The sequence below is a fragment of the Drosophila montana genome, unplaced genomic scaffold (assembly GCF_035044405.1).
Source record: "Drosophila montana isolate Dmon_TW-CO22-7 unplaced genomic scaffold, ASM3504440v1 contig_1624_1, whole genome shotgun sequence".
In the NCBI taxonomy this organism is placed as follows: Eukaryota; Metazoa; Arthropoda; class Insecta; order Diptera; family Drosophilidae; genus Drosophila; species Drosophila montana.
This window is the reverse complement of record NW_026996559.1, coordinates 4840170-4860807: the sequence shown is the minus strand read 5'-3', so window position 1 is coordinate 4860807 and position 20638 is coordinate 4840170. Positions and strand designations below refer to the sequence as shown.

General features: G+C 39.1%; 1 protein-coding gene across 1 annotated transcript in view; it reads left to right on the top strand.

The window, feature by feature from the left end:
* Nucleotides 1–11128: 11128 nt before the first annotated feature.
* Cda4 (chitin deacetylase Cda4) overlaps nt 11129–20638 on the top strand; it is a 48559-nt gene continuing 39049 nt past the window's right edge. Inside the window, exon 1 of the mRNA XM_064699682.1 lies at nt 11129–11281. Within this exon, the coding sequence (XP_064555752.1) occupies nt 11230–11281 (52 nt within the window). The 5' untranslated portion in view covers nt 11129–11229. The remainder of the gene's footprint in view (nt 11282–20638) is intronic.

Here is a 20638-nt window from a genome sequence, read left to right as displayed (position 1 = left end):
CTGAAAATGTTGCTAAGACAGAGAGAGAGAAAGTTACAACGCTGACAAACGAAACGAATGCGAGAGAATTTCCCCAGTTATGAGCGTGCGGCTGCTTCTGGTGTAAGGCTAGCCGCTGCTTTGGATGCTGTTGCTGTAACTCAGCATGTTGTCTGCTAATGTTGTTCTTCTTCTTCGTATCGCTGCTGCTGTTGTTGATATTGTTGTTGTTGTTGTTGTTGTTGTCATTAACCAACTGACTTATTGACTTACTTATGAACCTGACCTCACACATCGCGAGGCTTTAGAGGCAGGCATTGTCTAAGGGTTGCTTTGCCGGCCAAACTAAGCGGTTAGTTTGTTTTGTGGGGAGGGGGTGGGGGTTACTGCCTTTTGCCCTCGTTTATGGCTCGTATATTACGCGAAGACCACGCAAATGGTTCTTCAGATAGACTAAAACCCAATTGCATTTTCATTGCCTGCCCCCCGCTACCCTCTCTCCGCTTATTTTGGCGCTAGTTAAAGCATTTAAGTTAAATAAAATGTTGCATACTTCATGGCGCTGCCGAAGCGATAAACAACAAAAAGGGGGGACACAAGCTCTCCCTTTAGCTCCTTCCCTTATTCTATGTGTGTGTGTATGCGAGTGTGTGTTACCAACACTTTGTGGCTTTGTTTTGACTTTTATACTTAGTTTGTGTTTACTGCGGCAATTTTTTGTTGTTTCTGTTGCTGTTGCTGTTGCTGCTGATGATAATGTTGTTGTTGTTCTTGTCGTTGTTGTTGTTGTTGTTGTTGCTGCTGCTTCTCCAGCCACAAGCTCTGCTTAAGTGTGTTTACATTCGTATGCTTGTGTGTGTGCTACCCACACTTTAACCGGATTATTAATGCTTGTCTAGCTGCCTCAAATTAATCAAGTTGACCATTCATTCATTCAACGAGCAAACTGACAACGAACTTAACAGAGGCTGACCAAAGCAGCGCCCAGGACTCATGGCCATGAAAACTTAATTAGTCTTTAGTGCAAGAATACACACACTTAACACGCACACACACACACACACACACACTCACACTCACACACAGAATTGCCGCAGAGGAGAGTCAAGTTGTGCACGTTCTGTTAGTTTTTTGACCATCAGCAGAAAAAAAAAGGCGTCTGACACTATTTAGCTTTATTAGTTCATTCATTTAGAAATAATATATTTTATTCGTATATGTTTTTGTATAGACTTGTGAAATATGCATTGCTCAGTTTTGTAGCACTCGGTAACATGTTATTGTTGCTTGTCGCAATAATAACAAAATGAATATTTATGCTGTTATTGTTGTGGTTGTGGTTGTGGCTGATGTTGATTGATTTGATTTGATGGATGTCGGTTAACCAATAATAACTTTTGATACATTGCCGCAAGTGGTGCCATTAGGATGCGTTTTGTTTGCCCAAACGATTGCTGGACCAATTAGCGGCTGGGTTAGCCTCGACCCGACCATTTGGTATTGGGCTTAATTCAGTCAATAAAATCATATCTTTCTTGCTCACATTTAATACACAGCACAGAACATGTTCAACTTACAATTGGCCTATAAATGCCATTAGGATATTTGTGAGGAATTCCTGCAGAAAGCTTCGTTAATTAAGTTCTATAAAGAAGTCTCTTTTTGCAGCCAAAGCCAACATTAGCTCAGGTCTTAAAAGTATTTTTATACATTAAAAGTCAAGCCTACATTTATGAGTACTTACCTTTAATTAAAAGGAAAGAGCGATTATCTTGGCACGCCGAAGATTAAATATCCTTTTATTGATGAACTTAATTTTTGAACGATTGTTACTATGGCTATTATATGGTAAAGTGGTCCGATTCGAACAGTTCCGACATATGTATTGCGTGCAATAGCAAGTGCTATATCGATATCCATTTAAACTGAGAGACAAGATGGAATAGAGACTGTCAGGCAGCCACGGTTATACAAGCTCGGCTATTGATACTGATCGAAATTATATGTTCCTAACACATTTCATGACAAATTAATAATACTTTCAATAAGGATTTAAAATATGCGCATTCTGTTAGCTGAAATCTAGTAAGTAGTCCAGTTTTAAGCAGGCAGTGTTAAATGCTGTCCTTCTACGTGATTCTCACGATATGAAGTAAGGCTCACAGTCGGCTCAATGTAGGTCCCGCTCACTCCCTTCCTCTCCCATCCTCTCTCTCTCGCTCTGTGTCTCTCCCTCTCTCTCTCTCACGCTCATATTTTCCCAATATTCTTCTTTCACTTTCAAACGTGGATCTACGATAAGCTTTCTATCGAAATTCGATACACATTCAACTATGGCGCAGGATACATACATAATGACGGCATCATTTCAGCATCTGCACGCAGCCGAAAAGGGTTTCAGGAGTCATCAAGTACGTGGCTATCGGTGAGTATCCGCCGGGGTAGGTAAGTCAGTTGTTTGCTTTGATAATCCGCATACAGCTTAACATGGGCAGGCGAAGAGGGCGAAGGCAAAAAGGCTGGCAAGTTACTTACTTACTTTGTTTCAGAGGCAAATATTTGCTTACAAGTAAGGTAAGCTTCGGTTCCATTAGTTCCAGGGCGTGGCGCCTGAGTTTGACGAACGGACGCGTTTGGCGGTAAAATGAAATTTTGGCCAATTTTCTGGGCATTAGACGGCACGGTACGCCACGGAGCAAGGTAAGGGACAAAAGCGTTGGCCAGACACTGACACTGCACAGCGCACAAGGCATAACAGATGGTGCGGGCGGGGCTGGTATGGACGAGATGGTTTGCCGTCGACAAAATGCTGGAAGCAACCAGCGTAACAATATTTGTTGTCACTTTTTATTTAATACACTTGCCGGCGCCTGAAATTGCGCAAACAAAAATATCGCCTTGAAAGTGACGCGCGATGTCCTGAAAATGAAATCATTTCAGGTGTAAAACGCTTCAAGTCATTTGCTTCCGCTCCCGCTGCCACACTCTAGCTCTCTGGTCAGAGGCCTCTGAGGCCGTCGGGTGGCATTAAAAAAATAGATGCGACCGGCCATTTTCTCATTGTATTCATTTATTTTGGCGCGACAAACAAACACTGCGGAAACAGCCCCAGCCGGAGCAGCAGACGCATCTCATCGTCTGGCCAATGATTGGCATAGTCCAAGGTCCTGCCGCTAGACAGGCCCCGTTGCCTGATCCAGTTTCAGTTCCAGGTCCAGCACCACTCGCGCTCCACAATTGTGCGGCCCTTACACATTGCCGCGTCGATTGCTGTTAAATTTACGTCCCCAACATAAATTTATGCTCCCCAACCGAATCATATTCATGCACCTGCTGCTCCTGGTGGGCAGCGCGTGATGCGAAGGACACTTGCCCCAGCCTGTGGGCCAAAGTGAATTATATGGCCATGCACGCGGCTCGAACAAAACACCAAAATAAATCGAAAAACTTTTTATTTGTATTAAATAATTTATTTTGAATTTATTTTTCTTCTTTTTTCGAATTTAATTATAAGTGCCCAGCACAATATACGCGGCGAATGGTTGCGAATAAATCTGATGCTCAGAGCGAGTCAAGTGAATAACGCACTCGGATGCCGTTTTTAAATGTACTCAAAATAAAGCACATAATGGAGCTTCTATATAAGAATAAGGTAGACATTTATTTGTGATTTGTGAAATAAATAATTTTACATGCTTTTTATCTTTTTTTAACAAGTTTGTTATTTGAGCTTTAATTTATTTATTTTTTTAGCAACCTTCTTAAGCGTTCTCTTGTGTATATAGTGAGAATAGATGGCATGAATTAATCAACAAAATTAATTTATAGAGTTTAATTAAGATAAGACGTGTGAAAAGAAGATATATATAAACTATAAAAATATGTATATTTGCAATTAGAAAATTCAATTATCACTTTTTTTTAAATTGAGCTTTAATATATTTATTTTTACATATTTAAAATAGATGGTGATAAAATATTTGAATTTTAATATTTTATTTATTAATTTGTTTCTATGCGCTTTAATTTATTTATTTTTAAGCAGTTTTTTATAATTTTTTTGTATTTATTTAAAGTAGATGGTAGTAGATTAAAAGATATTAAATAAGATAATTCGTATTAAACTAGATTCTAACATGATAAAAAGTGATTGGAAAAACTTAATAAACATATTAATTTTTAGAAGACTTAACAGGCTTGAAGCCAGTAACAATATAAAATGTATTAAGCGGTTTAGCTAGCCAAGGGATCTGTAGAAAATCGTAATGCTCAGATCTTCAATTGGCAAAATGTTGATGTGTTACTTATGTAGGGTATTCGAGGGTGTACATTGTACACTGAATCATTTGTGCCGCATTTACAAGCCAAAATTTATTTGCCAATGCGCTGTGTGTACTTATGCAAATTTTTAATGGATGCAAATAAAGCAGTCCCCTTGTCCGATGATGCCCCGCCAATCTTTCCAGCCATAAATCTGCACAAACAACAGCAACAGCAGCAGCAACAACAAGCTGAGCCAAGCGAAGAAGAAGAAGCTGAAGCCGGGGCAGGTTAACTCGCCCCGTTGTCCATCATGCGCGCAATGCGCATTTCATGATCAATGTTATTGTTGGCAGTTCTTTTCACTTCACTTCGGGGTCGGGGCACCTGGCTGCAAACAAATGGCAGCCCGGTAAACAGCAAACAACCGAGCATAACCACACACACACACACACACGGGCACACGGGCACACACACGCACACAATGAATGATTCGGTTACGGACTTGGTTTCAGTTACGGCCTGCACTTGCAGCCAGACAATCGAATGGACACAAAAGGCCTGTAATTGAGTGAAGCAGGAAAATGGCAGTTGCAATTTGCAGCTACTGCCGCGTATTGCGAAAGGTGCTGCCATAGCATCCGCATCCGCGTCCGCCTCCGCATCAACATCCGAGCCAGGGAGCCACTGGAACTGGTCAGTGGATTGCTATGTATTATTTGAGCACCCCGAACGAAGCAATATTCCATCACACCCGTCTCCCGCCTCCCGTCTCCCGCCAGCCTGACCCTAACCAAAATTCGCAGCCGCCTCCGCCGTTTGCCGCGTCAATTGAAAATTGAAATTGGAATTTCGTGCAAATATTTCCAATCCAATTTCAATTTTACAACACGCAACATGGCCACCAGCCACCAGTGCACCACCGTCCGACCTCATGCCCCACCACGGCCTGCCCGTGCGCCAAATTCGTCATAATTAATGTGCCTGATTTGCCCGTATTTACGCCCGTAACATTCAAATCCTCTGCCAGCAGCGCAATTGGAGCTGCTCTTGTTTAGTTTAGTTTTTTTTGTTGTTAATTTCTCTTCTCTTTTTTTTATTTTGTTTTCGTTTTTGTTTTAACTTTTATTGTTGTTTTTTGCATATTGTTTGTTGTTCGTTGCATTTGCCGGACTAGCGAGAGCTTCAATTTGATTTCGATTTGCATGCCGAAAATATGGGCCTCGCTTTTATTCTAATTCCCAATGCGATTCGAAATTTCAGTTGGTTACCCAAATAGCCGCCCTCCCGCTAACCCGAGTATCCCGCGCATATCCCGCCTGGCCTGCTAATCACAACTCATCCATCACCTGCCTATAAAAACAACATTTTTTTCTATTGCCCTCCTCGCCTAAAAAAATGTGTACAACGAGCTGATGCTGCAGCCCAAACCAATTAGTAATATTTGACTTTTAAAGTAATTTTTAACAGGTATTTCAATATTAAAGCTGCATCCGGTATTTTCATTCCATTTCATGCTTAAATTAAGTCAGCCGATCTTTAAAGTACAGAAAGGACAAGCTTATTATAAGTATACTTTTCAAGTACGAAAAGACTTGATCCGATCTTTAATGTACAGACAGAATCTTTGTCGATTTAAGCATGCAATTTCTTATATTAAGTATGATTCTTAAGTACGTGAAAACTTGAATTACGTAAGACCAATCTTAAAAATAAAGCAAGAATCTAACTTGATTAAAGCATAAAATTTGTTTGATCACGTATGATTTTAAGGTAACTGAAAGCTTGAATAGAGTTAGCCCGATCTTAAAATTGCAGGAAGATTAAGCTTATGTCAAGTAAAGATAATCTTGAATCAAGTAAGCCCGTCAGTACAGACAGCACAAGCTTTCTTGATTGAAACATACAACTTTATATTTCAAGTATAATTTTAAAGTACGAAAAAACTTGAATCAAGTCAGCATGATCTTTAAAGTAAAGTACAGGAATAACAAGCAATGTTTTTAAGTACGGGAAAAGTTGAATAAAGTTTTTCCCCTCATGATTCTAAGCCCAATAAAAAAAAATAATGTTAACTTAAGAACTATTTTGAACGTGATGAAAATAATCTTATTTATTCAAGAATTAACACAAGCTTAAATAAAATTTGATTGGTTAATTATTAAAATTTTAACTAAGTGCACATCATTTGTACGATTTATTTACTAAATTCAAGAACGTGTCTATTTTAATTGAAAACATTTTGATCTTTTTTGAAATTTAATGGAAATTTGATTGAGTTCAAGAACTCAGTTTTTCTCTCTATGTACTCCTTTTTTTGGAGTACCCATCCCTTCGAGTCCTTCTACTTCTAATACTCATTATTAAGCTAATTTTCTAAGTTTTAGGTATAAAAGCAACTCATACTTCTACAGTGAAATCTCTACTAACGGAGACTCCCCTTTTCTCCCATGCCATTATAAATAAGGCCACAACCATTCTGCCAATATCAGACGGGCACTGCTCTAGAAAGGATAAATATTACCCGATTGTCGCTGTCCGTCCAAGAGAGTATTCCTAGCTTATAGTTGCAGACGATGTACGCTTCTGGTGCTCGCCGACGGATCTGTTCCGGTATAAAATCCATTAATAGCTTTGTTGTAAGTCGTGCTCATATTTCTTTGCTGTCGCTGGATTATTAATCTGATGTGCCGCCTGTGGGATCAGACAAAAGGCCAAAATCGCTGGAAAATTGAACAAGTGTTAATTGAAAATGGCGAGGCCGTCGCGAGTGCTAACTATGACATCAACAGCGGGAGCCATTTTCATACGCAATCGCCCCATGGAGCTGTCGCATAGCCTCAAAGAATCACGTGGCCATGCCCCATGTCCCTGCTGGTGTCGGGATTGTCGTCCGCCTGGTTGTCAGTTGCCAGTTGCCAGTTTTGTGCTCCACGCTCCTGGCCTGGTGCTGCTGCTCGTCGTCGCCCTCGTCTGCTATGTTCAGGGCTCAGCCATGCGTCGTCCTTTCAGCTGCTTTTAATTTCCATGTCCGCTCACTTGCATTTTCCTCGCCTTTGTCATTTCATTTCTTTTTGTTTAAGTGCGCTCATCCACTACAAATGCCGCCCCCGTGGCGCCCTGTGGCGCCCTGTGATATGCCATATTGTGCTCATTGTGCTATTGTTGTTGTTACCTTAGCATAAACAAAACTATGAAATGCCTTTGTCAGTCAAATCGTTAAATTCTCTGACAATTTTCATTTATCATCGGCTGCGTATCCTCGGGCGAAGCCAGCGCCCCAACTTGCATAAGTTTGAGTTAACCATGCGTACAGCCAGCCAACCATGCACACGCCCACCCACTCATTTATTCAGTCAGTCAATCAGTCAGTCAGTCAGTCAGTCAGTCAGTCAGTCAGTCAGTCAGTCAGTGAGTCAGTCAGTGAGTCAGTCAGTGAGTCAGTAAGTCAGTCAAGCATCTGGCACCTGGCTCGGGATCTGGCCAATGCGTGCGATAGATATTTGCATACAATTCTCAACTTTTATTTAGTTCTTGTTGTTTTTTTCTCTCACTCCCATTTTTTTGTTCATTTTCTACGAAACTCATAGATCTTTTATCCCATGCCGTAAAGTTCTCAGCTTCCAGTTGCCAGCAGCCGCTCGCACACTATTTTTCATCATCTTCGTTGTTTTTTTTTGGTTTTTTTTTGTCCTCAGTTTTCTTTTTACACTTTTTTGCATTTTTTATTTACGTTTTTTTTTTTTTGGAGGGAAAAACTTTCCCTTGCAGCCGCTGCGGTTGCTGCTGCTGCTGCTGCTGCTCTGGATGATAAAGACGCAGCTTTTGTGGTGAATTTAATTAAATTTATGAAAAATTTACATATTTATTGGTTTAAATGCCCAAAAATTTTGTGATGGGCATATGCATGCGTGCTGGCTGTCTACAGTCAAATAAATAAATGAATATTCATAAAACCAAAAAAAAATATATTATATAGTAGATAAAACAAAAAAAGAAGAAGATAGAAAATAGTCAACTATGCATACAGTCCATGGAGACTTTCATTTCCCACGCAGTTGTCAAGAGTCTAACTTTTATTTAGCATAACGAGTATATGTGGCTTATGTGAACACTTGTATATATATACATATATATAAATATTACTATATAAATAAATATACGTCAATAATGTATATTGAGTCGTTTAAGTAAAGCGATTTTATGAACTTAGAACTGGTTGATGCCAAAGTATTTAAATGCTTAACGAGTATATTTGTGAGCAACAAGTACTCACCAAAACTAAAGTGAGTGTTTAATTTCTGCGCCGTTTCCACTTGTCGCGTTGAGCCGCTTTCACAACACGCGCATCACATTTGCTATTCGTTTATCCAATTATTCAGTGCTTCATCCATTGAATCTCTGTTTGAATTTGATATTCGCGTTGTTTTAACTTATAAGTTTTCGGGTCATTGATCAACGCACGGGCTTACCAATAAATATTAAAACAATAACACACAAAGCTGACTAGTTCAATGCTGTTCAATTTCAAATTTCGGCTTAAAAAATAATTTTAAAAATAATAAGCAAAAAATACAAACAATAACTCACGCACGCACACAGACAGACAGAGGTATTTTATATTGATGGAGAGGGAGGGCAAATAAATAAAAACAAAAAACAAACAAAATAAATAAAAAAAAGCAACTTGTACAAGTATAATAAATGATATGAGCCCGCAGCTATTTGTATATAGAGAATTAGTTACCGCGTGCAGACTTCATTCCCATTCACATACGTATTCGCATCGACTATCCGAACTGAGTTTATAAATTTGGAATTTGAAATTCCAGTTGGTTGAAATCGGAATTAACTGAGCGCACAGCACAAATATAAAGTATACAAAACGCGAAACAAGCTAAAACAAGATGAAATCCATTAATGCCAAATTAAATACAACGAATCGTCACATAAAAGTAAAGTAAATAAATAAATTTAAAAAAAAATCAACTCCCGAATCGAATTCAAGTTCTTGACACTTCCAAGAAAATAAAAGCGCTTTAGCTTTATCAAAATTTTTGTTTCTGGCTTTATTGACCAGTTCCATGACTAGTTAGTTACTGACTATCCAAGCTGGATGACATCATCAGCTGAATGAAAATCAGAAACATAAAAAAACTTTGGATTTGGGTAGCTGACTTTATAATATGCGCTCGATTAAAAGATACTTGCCGTCCATGTGGTTACAAAGCATGAATACCCTTTATTATACCCATTTGATAAAGCAGAAAATTGTTGTAAGCTTTTCATCACTTTTATCATACAAAATACATTCCCATGAGCGGACGAAAATAACGCGTCGATGGGTGTCCGCTTGTGGGAGCATTTGCTATATATAAATATTCTTGACCAGCATCAAGTCCACATAGCACTGTCTATCTTCCCGTCGGAGACTTCAAATCTGAAAATTCAATGGCAACCGCAGATCAAGTTATTTTTCGAGTTTCTTCAAATTATTGCTAACTCGCTTGCGATATGAATCGATATCTCTTCCCCATTTTAAAAAAGTACATACATCAATCTAGAATATTTTCTGTTCTAATGATACTAAGACAACCGAGGTCTTAAATGTAGATCCTCGATGCATAAATAAACCCTTTGGGTACCATATTTAAGCGCTGAACATATCATTAGGATCGGACTTTACGAATTAAAGTTGATATATATACAATCATAAATATATATAATTATATTCAATAATGAATATTCATAAGAAATGTATTATAGAAGAAGAAGCACAGTTGCGTGCTTGGGTGTATCTATGTATTGTGGGAAGTTCGAATGTTTGCAAACTCATCACAGCGCTGGGTACTTGGTATTTGTCCGCTAGAATTACTTTACTTGCTGTACGCAGAAGAAATTTAATTTATAATTTAAAAAACAATAGTTTATAACTACTATATGACTATAGTATAAATATATAACTATATAACTATTTAACTATATAACTATATATAAATATAACTATATATTTATGTAACTATATAACTAGATAGCTATATAGCTATATAATATTTATAGGTTACTACGAGACTGTCAAAAGCTATGCAGAACTGTTAGACGAGACTCTAAACAAATCGTGCCAGATCAATAAGTCAAGCCTTCATTTAAATGCATTCGAATATTGTTGCAACAACAACTGGAAGCTTCGACAACATGCCGAAAGACTTATAAAAGTGACGCAACCAGATGCATAAATTCTGTAGACCAAGTCTCATTTCGGGCCTCATTGTATATGCACTGACTGACGTCTGGGCCAAAGTACACTTATGTAGAACTCTCTAGTCTTAACTGTAATATGCAATTAACATGTGATTGCTATGCGGGCGGTGTCTAAGACTTGGGACACTCGTAAGTAGTACATGGGTCTGGCTGATCCAACACACACCCCAGGAATACCAATAATATATAGATATTGGGCCAGAACTCCAACTGCGATCGAGTTAATTACCGACAGCAAAGAAAAACTATTTAACGAGTGGAGACACTCAAAGACATTCACGAGCTAGTTTGATCTGATCGGAACAGACGGACGCGACAAGGGCTCTGCCCTCCGCCTCATTGAAATGCGCGCGCATGCGCCCCGGCTCAAACCGGCTGAGTCGACTCTTTCGGCCACCTCGACTGTAGTTGTTGTTGATTCGCGTCATTGTCGAACCAGTTGAAATGAAAGTGAATTGAGAATAAGTTAAGCTCCCAGCTCAGCTCCATTCGCCGTTCTCCGCTCTCCGCTCTCCGCTCACCGATCGCAGATCGCTGATCGCCGCTCGGGAGCCGTTGTACGAGACTTGAACTTAGCTTGGCTTCTTGCAATTTCTTTGGAGCTGTCTGCGTTCAGTTGGCGGTTTGCATTTGCGCGTTGCGGACGTCTCTCGCCTTCTGTCTCTCTTTCTTTAGGCCAACTTTTAGTTGGCAACAGTGTATCGGTAAATTCGGTGTGGAAACTTCAAGATGCTGCAGCATTGTCTGATTGCAACGCTGCTAATCGCCGTTGGCGTTCATGGTAAGTAAACTGCTGCTCAAAAAGGGCGGCTGCTGCTGCAGCTGCAGCTGCGGCAAGGTGTAGCAGCAAATGTTGCACGCAACAACGACAAAAAAAAAGTAAATAAAATAATAATAACGTTTCCGCATTCGTGTTTGCTATAAATGTTAATAGTTTTTTTTTTGTGTGCTTATTTTTCAATATTTTTTTTTTATTTTTTGTTACTGTGCAGCAGAAAAAGTGTTGACGTTGCCAATTGGAAGTTAGTTGGGCTTCCTCTGCGTGTGTGTGTGCGTGCGTGTGTGTGTATGTATCTGTGCGAGTGCTTCGTCTTCGCCTTTGTCTCTGCCTTTGTCTTTGTCTTTGTCTCTGTCTTCCTGGCGCATTACGAGCTGCTGTACTCGTATTTCTTGTTTGATTTTGGCTCGACGTCGAATTAGGTAACATTGCTGGCATTTCATTGACTTTTGCTCTTATCATAAATGGTTTTTCCAACTGGTTTCGGACTTTGTCACACCTGTAAGGCCCGCAAGGTCAACTGTCCTGCATGCTTGGGCTCCGGCAGCAATGCATAACCGATTTACAGCCACAAAGAAACGAGATAAATATGTGCAATTATATATAACGTATGGATATGTATAATGAAAGAGGAAGAAACAAAACTTGAAATTTAGCCGGTTTCACTTTTCTTGGCGTCTGCCTTATACAGCGATACATTGCTGCTGTCTAGCACGCTCTTCCACTCTCGCTCTCTCTCCTCTCTCGCTCTCTCTCCCGCTCTCGCATTGTGTCTGGTTCCAGTGTGCCATGCTGTTGCCGACGATCCTTACGTAATATGCGTGCTCCAATGTTGACCTCCAACTTGATTAGCGGCTGCTTTTGCTCACTCGCTTGACTTCAACTGGGTTTCCAGTTGGTTTAATTAACATTTCGCCAAAGGCGCACATTAACAGCATCGACTGCTGGCTCTGTGTGTATGTATGTGTGTGTGTGTGTTTATATGGATGAAACTGTGCTTATGAATATGCAAATATTAGTGTATTTCTGCAAAGACATTGGGCAGTTTGGCTTTGAACATTTTCATGGTCAACCTCAGCTGTTTTCCATATCTGCCCCGTCATCCACAAGAGCAGCAGCTGCTACGCTCCGCACACCACCCGCCCTGCCATAATCGCCTCGAGCCGGTTGATGATCTGCGGATTAGCCATATCACCTTTCTTCTATGCACACACAATCACACACACACACACACGCACACGCAGATGCATAACACATTTTGTATATCAACAACAAAAATTTGTTAAATTTTCTTCTGGCGATTTCACTTTCATTTGATTACATTCGATAGCAAACCCGTTCCGGAAACGGCATATTGCATTAATTATGTACCTTTGAATGTAAATGGCGACTTACACCGAAATCAGACAATGGCAAGTAGACGGATCGGTTAATGGACCACGGGCGGCTAACAACGGGGTGCCCAATACATAACAGTTAACAGCCACCTTTATGCAACTGGCCAACAAGCCGATTGTGACATTGATTTTGTATCGAAGCATTGAATCTTTTCAGTCGAAACCGATCCTCAGACTTCGTTCATTCAGCCGTTGCATAATGAAATCAATAAAAAAATGAAATAAATGAAACAAACATTTCAACAACTTTCATGCAACGTGCAAGCCGCATTCAGATGTAACCAAAACAGTTGGCAAACCTTTGCTAGAGGCAGCTCTCAACTGTGACAGAAAACTTTTAGACCAAAAGACAAGACTGCAAATTTAATGGAGACTACAGAACATATCAGAATATATTGAAACAAAACTGAAAACAACCTGAATAGAAAACTTAAAGGCTAAGAAGTTAAAGTCCGGCAAGACCCGAGAGTTCTTTGACCTACTAAGTCTATTATGAAAAAAAAAAAGGAAAGAAATCATTTTTGTGCAACTAAAAGCTTGAAGCATTCCTGAATTTAGTCGCACAAGAGGGCTACCATTTAATACCTTAAATAGTTCCAGGTCGGCTATATGGGATTACAATATGTGCATTTAATATTCAGCAAATCATATAAATTTCCAAGTTTCCGATATAAATAACTCAGCATTTATTTTGATGCTGTGCAAAGGCTGAATCTAAGTCTCGTTTCAAATACAATACGCCAAAAGGCAGGCGGAAATGGTTAAGAGCTTTAATCCTATTAACTTTTTTACTGAAGGCAGCCAGCCGGCTGAATCCCTTTAATGAAGCCTTATGCCAAGCATAATATTAGTATGTTCAAAAGTAGCTCTGAGAACTTAACACTAGTGTGTAAATTTGTTGTGCTCTCTGTCTCCCTCTCGCTCGCACTTGTGCCCTAGTGCGTGCGATAACCAAAAATAAACATAATTTAAAAATACATTAAAACGAATTGCAAAGGCTGCGTCAACAAACAAGACTGGCCGAGATGAGCCGACAAACCGACTGTCAAACCGGCTGACAAACGGATGGACTGACGGAAGAAGAGACGGACGGGCGGAGGAATGGGCGGTGGGACGGACAGACGGCTTGCGGCACATGAGCCATTTAAACGCAAATTTGTTGACAAAGGCAAGTGGCTTTGGCCATTACACACTCGTGGAGGAAGCCGAGGAGGACTGAGCGGCGGACTGGGCGGAGGACTGAGCGGAGGACTGAAGTTTCTGCCCGAGCTCACAGCTGGAGTCTGGGCAACCAAATCGGAATTATTTACAATTTGAGTGTTGTAAATGCAACAAAGAAAAAAGAAAAACGATGACAACAAAAAACAATGCTGCAAAAAGAAGTGGCAAAATCATTTAAGCAGCTTAACACACACATACACACGCGAACATACACGCACACACACACACACTAGCATACACATGCGAGTCGTGAAAAATGAGGCGCAAAGCAGCCACAGAAATGCGTGAAAAATTACTTGAAAATGCCAACGGATAAAAAGCAGAAACCGTTTTACAAAATACAAACAGTTGGCATGCCCCCCAGGCCGAAAGACGCGACCAACAAGCGGAGAGGGAGAGTGAAAGAGAGAGAGAGAGAGAGAGAGAGAGAGAGAGAGAGAGAGAGAGAGCGAGAAAGTGACACATATACCGGGCCCGGCAAGGCCACAGCGGGAGTGAGAGAGCGAGCAGCTAGTTTGGCTCAAGCAGCGAAGGATGTGTAATGCGCGTATTTAAAATGAAGCGATATACATATATGTATATGTAGAAGAAGAAGAAAAAGCTGACTGCCGCCGCTTACATGAGAACTTATTAAGCGCACCTCGCAACAGCTAATTGCGACTGGCGACTGAATCGCGCGCAGCTCTCATTCATATTCATATATCAGTTGTGCAATTTATTGCCTTCTCGTCCGCTTCGGTTTTCATTTTCGCACACATACTGGAAATGGTAAAATTTGCCGTGATTTTTGCCGTTTTTATTTTTGCGGCTAGCGATAAATTAAAAACAAAGGCGAAACAAAAACAGCATAAAGAAAACAATAAACTCAACACAACGAAACATTTATTACTCTGCCACAGATGCACTCAGGCGACCAAAAGAAAGCAAGAAAGAAAAATGCATCAAGAAAAATTCAACTTCTTTGGCAAACAATTTGCAATAATATACAATCACAATATATTAACAAATGCATCATAATTAAAAATGTTGTAATGCGCAACAAAATTTTTTATTCATTTTCATCGGAATATTGTCCCAATTTTCTACATATGCACGACAGCGAAATTCAATACCACTTTTCGACCTGTTGGTGTAGTTATTATTGTTGTTAATTTGTAGAAGTTATTCGGGGCAACGCGGGAGCGCAATATACCACCAAATTAAATCTCATTTGCATGGTGCATTCCCACAGTGCGCCACCCCCACTCCCCGCCCATCCCAAGCTACTCGTCCTCGATGCGAATCGGTTGGGTTCGGCTCAGCTCGCTTTAAATTGCCACAAATGTTAAATAAATTATGTGCATCAGCGAAAAATGCGAATAAAACAATCGCGAAACAGCAACAACGCCAATATCAACATCAACAGGCGCCACACTACAACAACAACAACAACAATAAAAATATACACATAAATATAAAATAAAATTTACAAAAATACAATATAATACTTGTAAACACACACTCACACACTCACACACTCACACACTCACACACGTGTAAGCTTTAAGCGGCCCAAGAAAAAGCGGAATACCATTATCATAGGATGCATAAAGTAAAGTTTGCCCACTTTTAGCGCTTTTGCGGTGCGTTTGTTGGTAAATACCCGAAATGGTTAAAAAACAAGCTGTTCAACTGTATTTACAGTCCGATATATGTACATATATACACGATCGGTCTCTTTTATCTTTTATCCAATATATGTATGGTAATATTCTATGAAAATAACTTGGTAGACAGCAATACTTTGTATGAGTAGAGAACTACGACCTAAGCACAGGGTATCTGCCAGTCGGAAATGCTTGTCTAGCGTATTTTTGGTTTTTCTTTGCAATGCTCTTCAACAAATAAGAGAATGTGGTGTAGAGGGGGAGAGGGGGTAGTATATTGAGAAAAGATCCTTTGCACGCTTCGGGTTTTGGGCTTATTTTTAATTATTATTTTTCGCATTGGCAATTTCTTAATTAAGGTAAAAAGTCCAACGTAATTGGCCTTATGCCTTTTAAATAAATTTGCAATAATTTTCTTGCCGCCGCAGCAGCAGCCGCAGCAGCAGCCGCTGCAGCATGTTACATGGCCAACCCAAAAAAAACACAGTGGCAGCTGCAAGGGTTCGCTCAGCCAGCGAAAAGTAGTTAATTATTTGAAATGAAATATCTTGAACAGCAAAATACTAAGACTATAGTTCCTATAGGAGCTTTAATATATGGTATAGTCTATTGGGATCAAACAGAATTTTACCATGTGCTAGAAACACGATGGGGATCGTAAATACTGAATCTGGGTAGGATGTGACAACTAAACGATAATGTGATGCGATCTGGTCGACTCCGAATATGCAATACCTGCTGTTATAAGTCAAGCTTGTGGATAGTTCCAACTCGATAGCCTTAAGGCTGAAGGACAGACAGATAGAGTGGCATGCATCTTAACATCATCTGGAATATATATCAAGGCTGTGAGCTAGCTTTGAACCAGCGGGTTCGAAAGCGGGATTTCAATTTGCTTTTTTAATGTCAACTAAACATTACTTTTGTGCAGACGAATATGTCTTCCATTTTTTTTCTCGAAAATGTTCTCTACTCTACTCTTAAGTATTTCTATATATGTAACACAACAAATAAACTCTTAAGGTTCATATAACTTGCCGTTGTTTTTCACGTTCAAATACAGTTGCTTCTCTTATGTTTTATATGTTTTAATTTCAGTTGAAGTTGTGTTTTATAATTATTTGCTTTAAATATTTGTATCAGTATGTCAGAGCTGAAGAAACTGAACCCCCTTACAGCTGGTTGCGACGGCGTTCATGCGCTTGTTAATAAATATTAATTAGCTATAATAATTGTATGGAAATGTGTTTCCTTCTCACGTTCAGGTTTTTATACTCTGCTCACAAAGTAAAAGTCGGTATATTCGCATTATGCAATGTCGGGCCGTCTGTGCGCATATTCGCGGGCTTAAATGTTTGGGCCACGCCCACTAGGAGGCGGGCAATACGAGCCAATTGACATATTCCATAGTTTAATAGCTAGACACAGCAAATTTTGCAGCTGAACTACTGAGAGCCGAACCTAAAGATGGAACCAATAACGTGGACATCCGCCTGTGCAGAGAGTATTGCGCAGTCGGTTCAACTGCAATGTTCTCACTTGGTTTTTATTTAAATCATAGAAATAAAATTAACTGAATTTTGTTGCCATTGGCGCATTGGAAATGCTTTGTTTCATTGTTGTTTTTGTCAACATTTTTGGTTTTTTTGTCACGGACACACACGCACACACACACACAGAGTTATTTGCGGCGTTTGGTTTCTTTGTCGAATTAAAACAGCAAATTTAAGATGCCCTTTAACGAATTTTTTGGTTTAATTTACTTTATTTATTAATAATATATTTTCGCCTTTGTTTTCTTTGTGTTTTGTTTTGTTTGCACTTAAAAAGAAATTCATACAAAATCAATACGAATGCACTCGTGTGGCGCCACGGTTGTTACAGTTTGTTGCATGGAAATATTTTTTATGCCTGGGCCAAATATAGGCATGCAAACAACTGCAAAAGTTTAATAAAATATGTGCAGAATGAATTCATAATAAACAGAAACGCACGCTGTGCGCAACAAACAAACAAACAAACAAACGAACAACAAAAAATTGTTCATGATATGCGCCCATGTCAATGAATTTTGTGTAAACACTTGCACAGTTTTTGTGCCGCAATCGCAGCTCAATTTTCAACGCGTGTGCCACACGCCACCTGCCACTTGCCACACGCCACATACCTGCCACAGGTATATTAAAACTGTCATTTACTGCCTGCTGTTGCTTAAGCAGCAAAGCTCGGCTCATTTTGTTCACAAAGACCACAAAGTCTCTAATCGCTTATCGTGCAACATTTGTGGCATACTTCGAGGCGCACGGTGCTAGGATTATGCGCATCGATTGCGTAAATAAAGTGCCATGCGATCAAATAATTAGCCAGCAAACGCCAATAATCGAATATCAAGCTTAACAAAAAACAAAAACAAATTAAAAGAAGAATTGCCAATAAAACCACGATTATAGTGTTTATAACTATAATCAGCGCACGCGGCGTATACGCAACTTTGCCCACTAACACTGTGCATTTAATTAATATAAGTCCAAATAGATAGGCTTTGTGAATAATCACCGAGACAGGTTGCTGCACACACAGACAGCGAGAGAGACAGAGAGAGAGAGAGAGATAGAATGAGAGAGAGAGAAACACACATACACACAAACACAGACACATCGCCTGCTGTCACGCCTAGTTCAGTCTGTTGTTGTTTAGGCGCATTGCATTAATCTAATGCTGTTAGAAAATTTATATTCATTACATGCGGCTTAAATCGGCCCACAGCCACGCCCCATTCGAGCTGGTTTTAGTTAATCAAACGAATATCGCCCTTTAATTATAATTTATGCACCGCCTATTTATTAATTTAAAATGTTTTTTTTTTCCAATTTCTATGTAGCTTTTTTTGCCTTTTTTGTGGCATTTTTAATGTCAAAACGTCAAGCGGCTTTTAAAACATAGATTTCAATGTTTTTTTTTTTTTCACAAAAAAATACTACAAGAAAAAACACAAATACCAACAAAAAATTGTGTATAACAAACACAAAGTCAAAAAGCCAAACATAAACAAAACAGCGCACATAATTATAAAATAAACGATTTTCATTTATAATTATTGTTGCAAATGGTTGTTGTTGTTGTTGATGCTTTTGTTGTTCTTTTTACTTTCGCTGCCATTTGACAATTAATAGGCTCTCATTTTAATGCAATCCGCACTTTAACGGCATTAAGAGCATAATGCAACCGCCTCATTAGCCTGCCACTGCCAGCAAAAATATCCAAAAGCCTGGCAAAAACAAAGTTCTTTATGTGATTTATGGAAACGGCTCATTAGACTGGCAGCAAAAATAAGTTTAGATTACCGAATTGCATTCAAATTGTCTCGTTTTTGAAACAATCCGAGTCATAATGCCTATATTTTATGACAAAAAGCTTGGGACTATGCATATTATATTATTATTATTATTATATTCCAATTGAAACTTTACTTTATTCATTGTGATAGATTCTCCAAAAGAGTGTGACCGTATCAGAAGGAAAACAAACTCCAACATATTTGACATTTTTATTTTCTTTATCCGTTTAAATCTTTATTATAGCCTTGCAGAGGGTATTATAATTTGGTCTTGAAATTTGTAACGCATAAAAGGAGTCATCTCCGACCCCATAAAGTATATGTATTTTTGATCAGTATCAACAGCCGAGTCGATATAGCCATGTCCGTCGGTCCGTCTGTCCGGCTGTCCGTCTGTCTGTTTCTATGCGAACTAGTCTCTCAGTTTTAAGGCTATCTTTATGAAACTTTGCAGAAGTGTCTCTTTCTGTTGCACGGAGTACATGTGTCAAAACCAGCTGGGTCGGACCACTATATCATATAACTGCCATAGGAACGATCGGTTGAAAATTAAGTTATATGGAACATTTTTTTGTTTTTCAAGATATCTTGACCAAACTCGGCATTAACTATTTAACCTGTGCTTCTTAGATACGAGCACAGCACTATGAGCAATTTGAAAGGTCGGGTCTGCAAGGGTATTAAATCTTCGGCGTGCCGAAGATAGCCCTTCTTTCTCGATTTAATTAATATTACATTATTTTGTATTGATTTTAATTGATGAATGAATTAATTAATTAAGCTTTTAACTTTTCAAATCAAATTCCGACGCTTCAACCATTCAAATTAAAGGTCCGCTTTAATTATATTTTTCAATGCAATGTTGACAGGTATTTCCTTAATGTAAACAAGCATTTGTATTATTTGTAACTTTATATGTATTTAGGCATAAAATTATAAAAATATAGGTATACTAGCGGGTATAACCCGGCCTTTCCCGTGGCACGTATGTTATAAAATCAATGTTTTCTAAAAGCTTTGAAAATGATTTTGAAACTGATCGGACGGGAATAAAACAAACTTAAATTTTCACCAAAAAAAACTTTGAAATGCATTTTCCACCGAAGGAGTTTAGATTTTGCGAAAAATGATTTCTCTTATAGATCTTTCGAAATAAATTTGAACACAAAACGTCATCCACCAAATCTTCGACCCCCATTTGCACCAAGGAGGGATGGATTTTTTAAAAAGTGTGAAACACCCCTCAAATGAATTTAAACATAGATCTTTAAATATGAATTTGGGGCCGATCGGATGGTAAACAAAAAAACTTTCGTACAAACGTTTTCCGCCAATCTACTACTGTTGCGGGTGGAATTTCCCAATTCGCTGAAATACGTATTCATTAAGTTCTTATGGAGAGCTTTGAAAATAAGCTTGAAGCAAATCGGACACAACTTACAACTTCCCACAAAAAATCTTTGAGTCGCATTCCACCCGAGAAAGTTTGGATTCTGCGAAAAGTGTGTAACACGTCTCAAATGATTTTTCTTATAGATCTTTGGAAACGAATTTGAGCGCGAAACGTCACCCACCAAATTTTTGACCTCCATTTCCGCCAAGGAGGAACGGACTTTTCGAAAAGTGTGAAACACCCCTCAAATAAATTTGAACAAAGATCTTTGAAAATAAGTTTGAGGCCAATCGGATCGTTAATAAAAAACTTTCATACAACCGTTTTCCGCCAATTTACCACTGTTGCGGGTGGAATTTCCCAAAT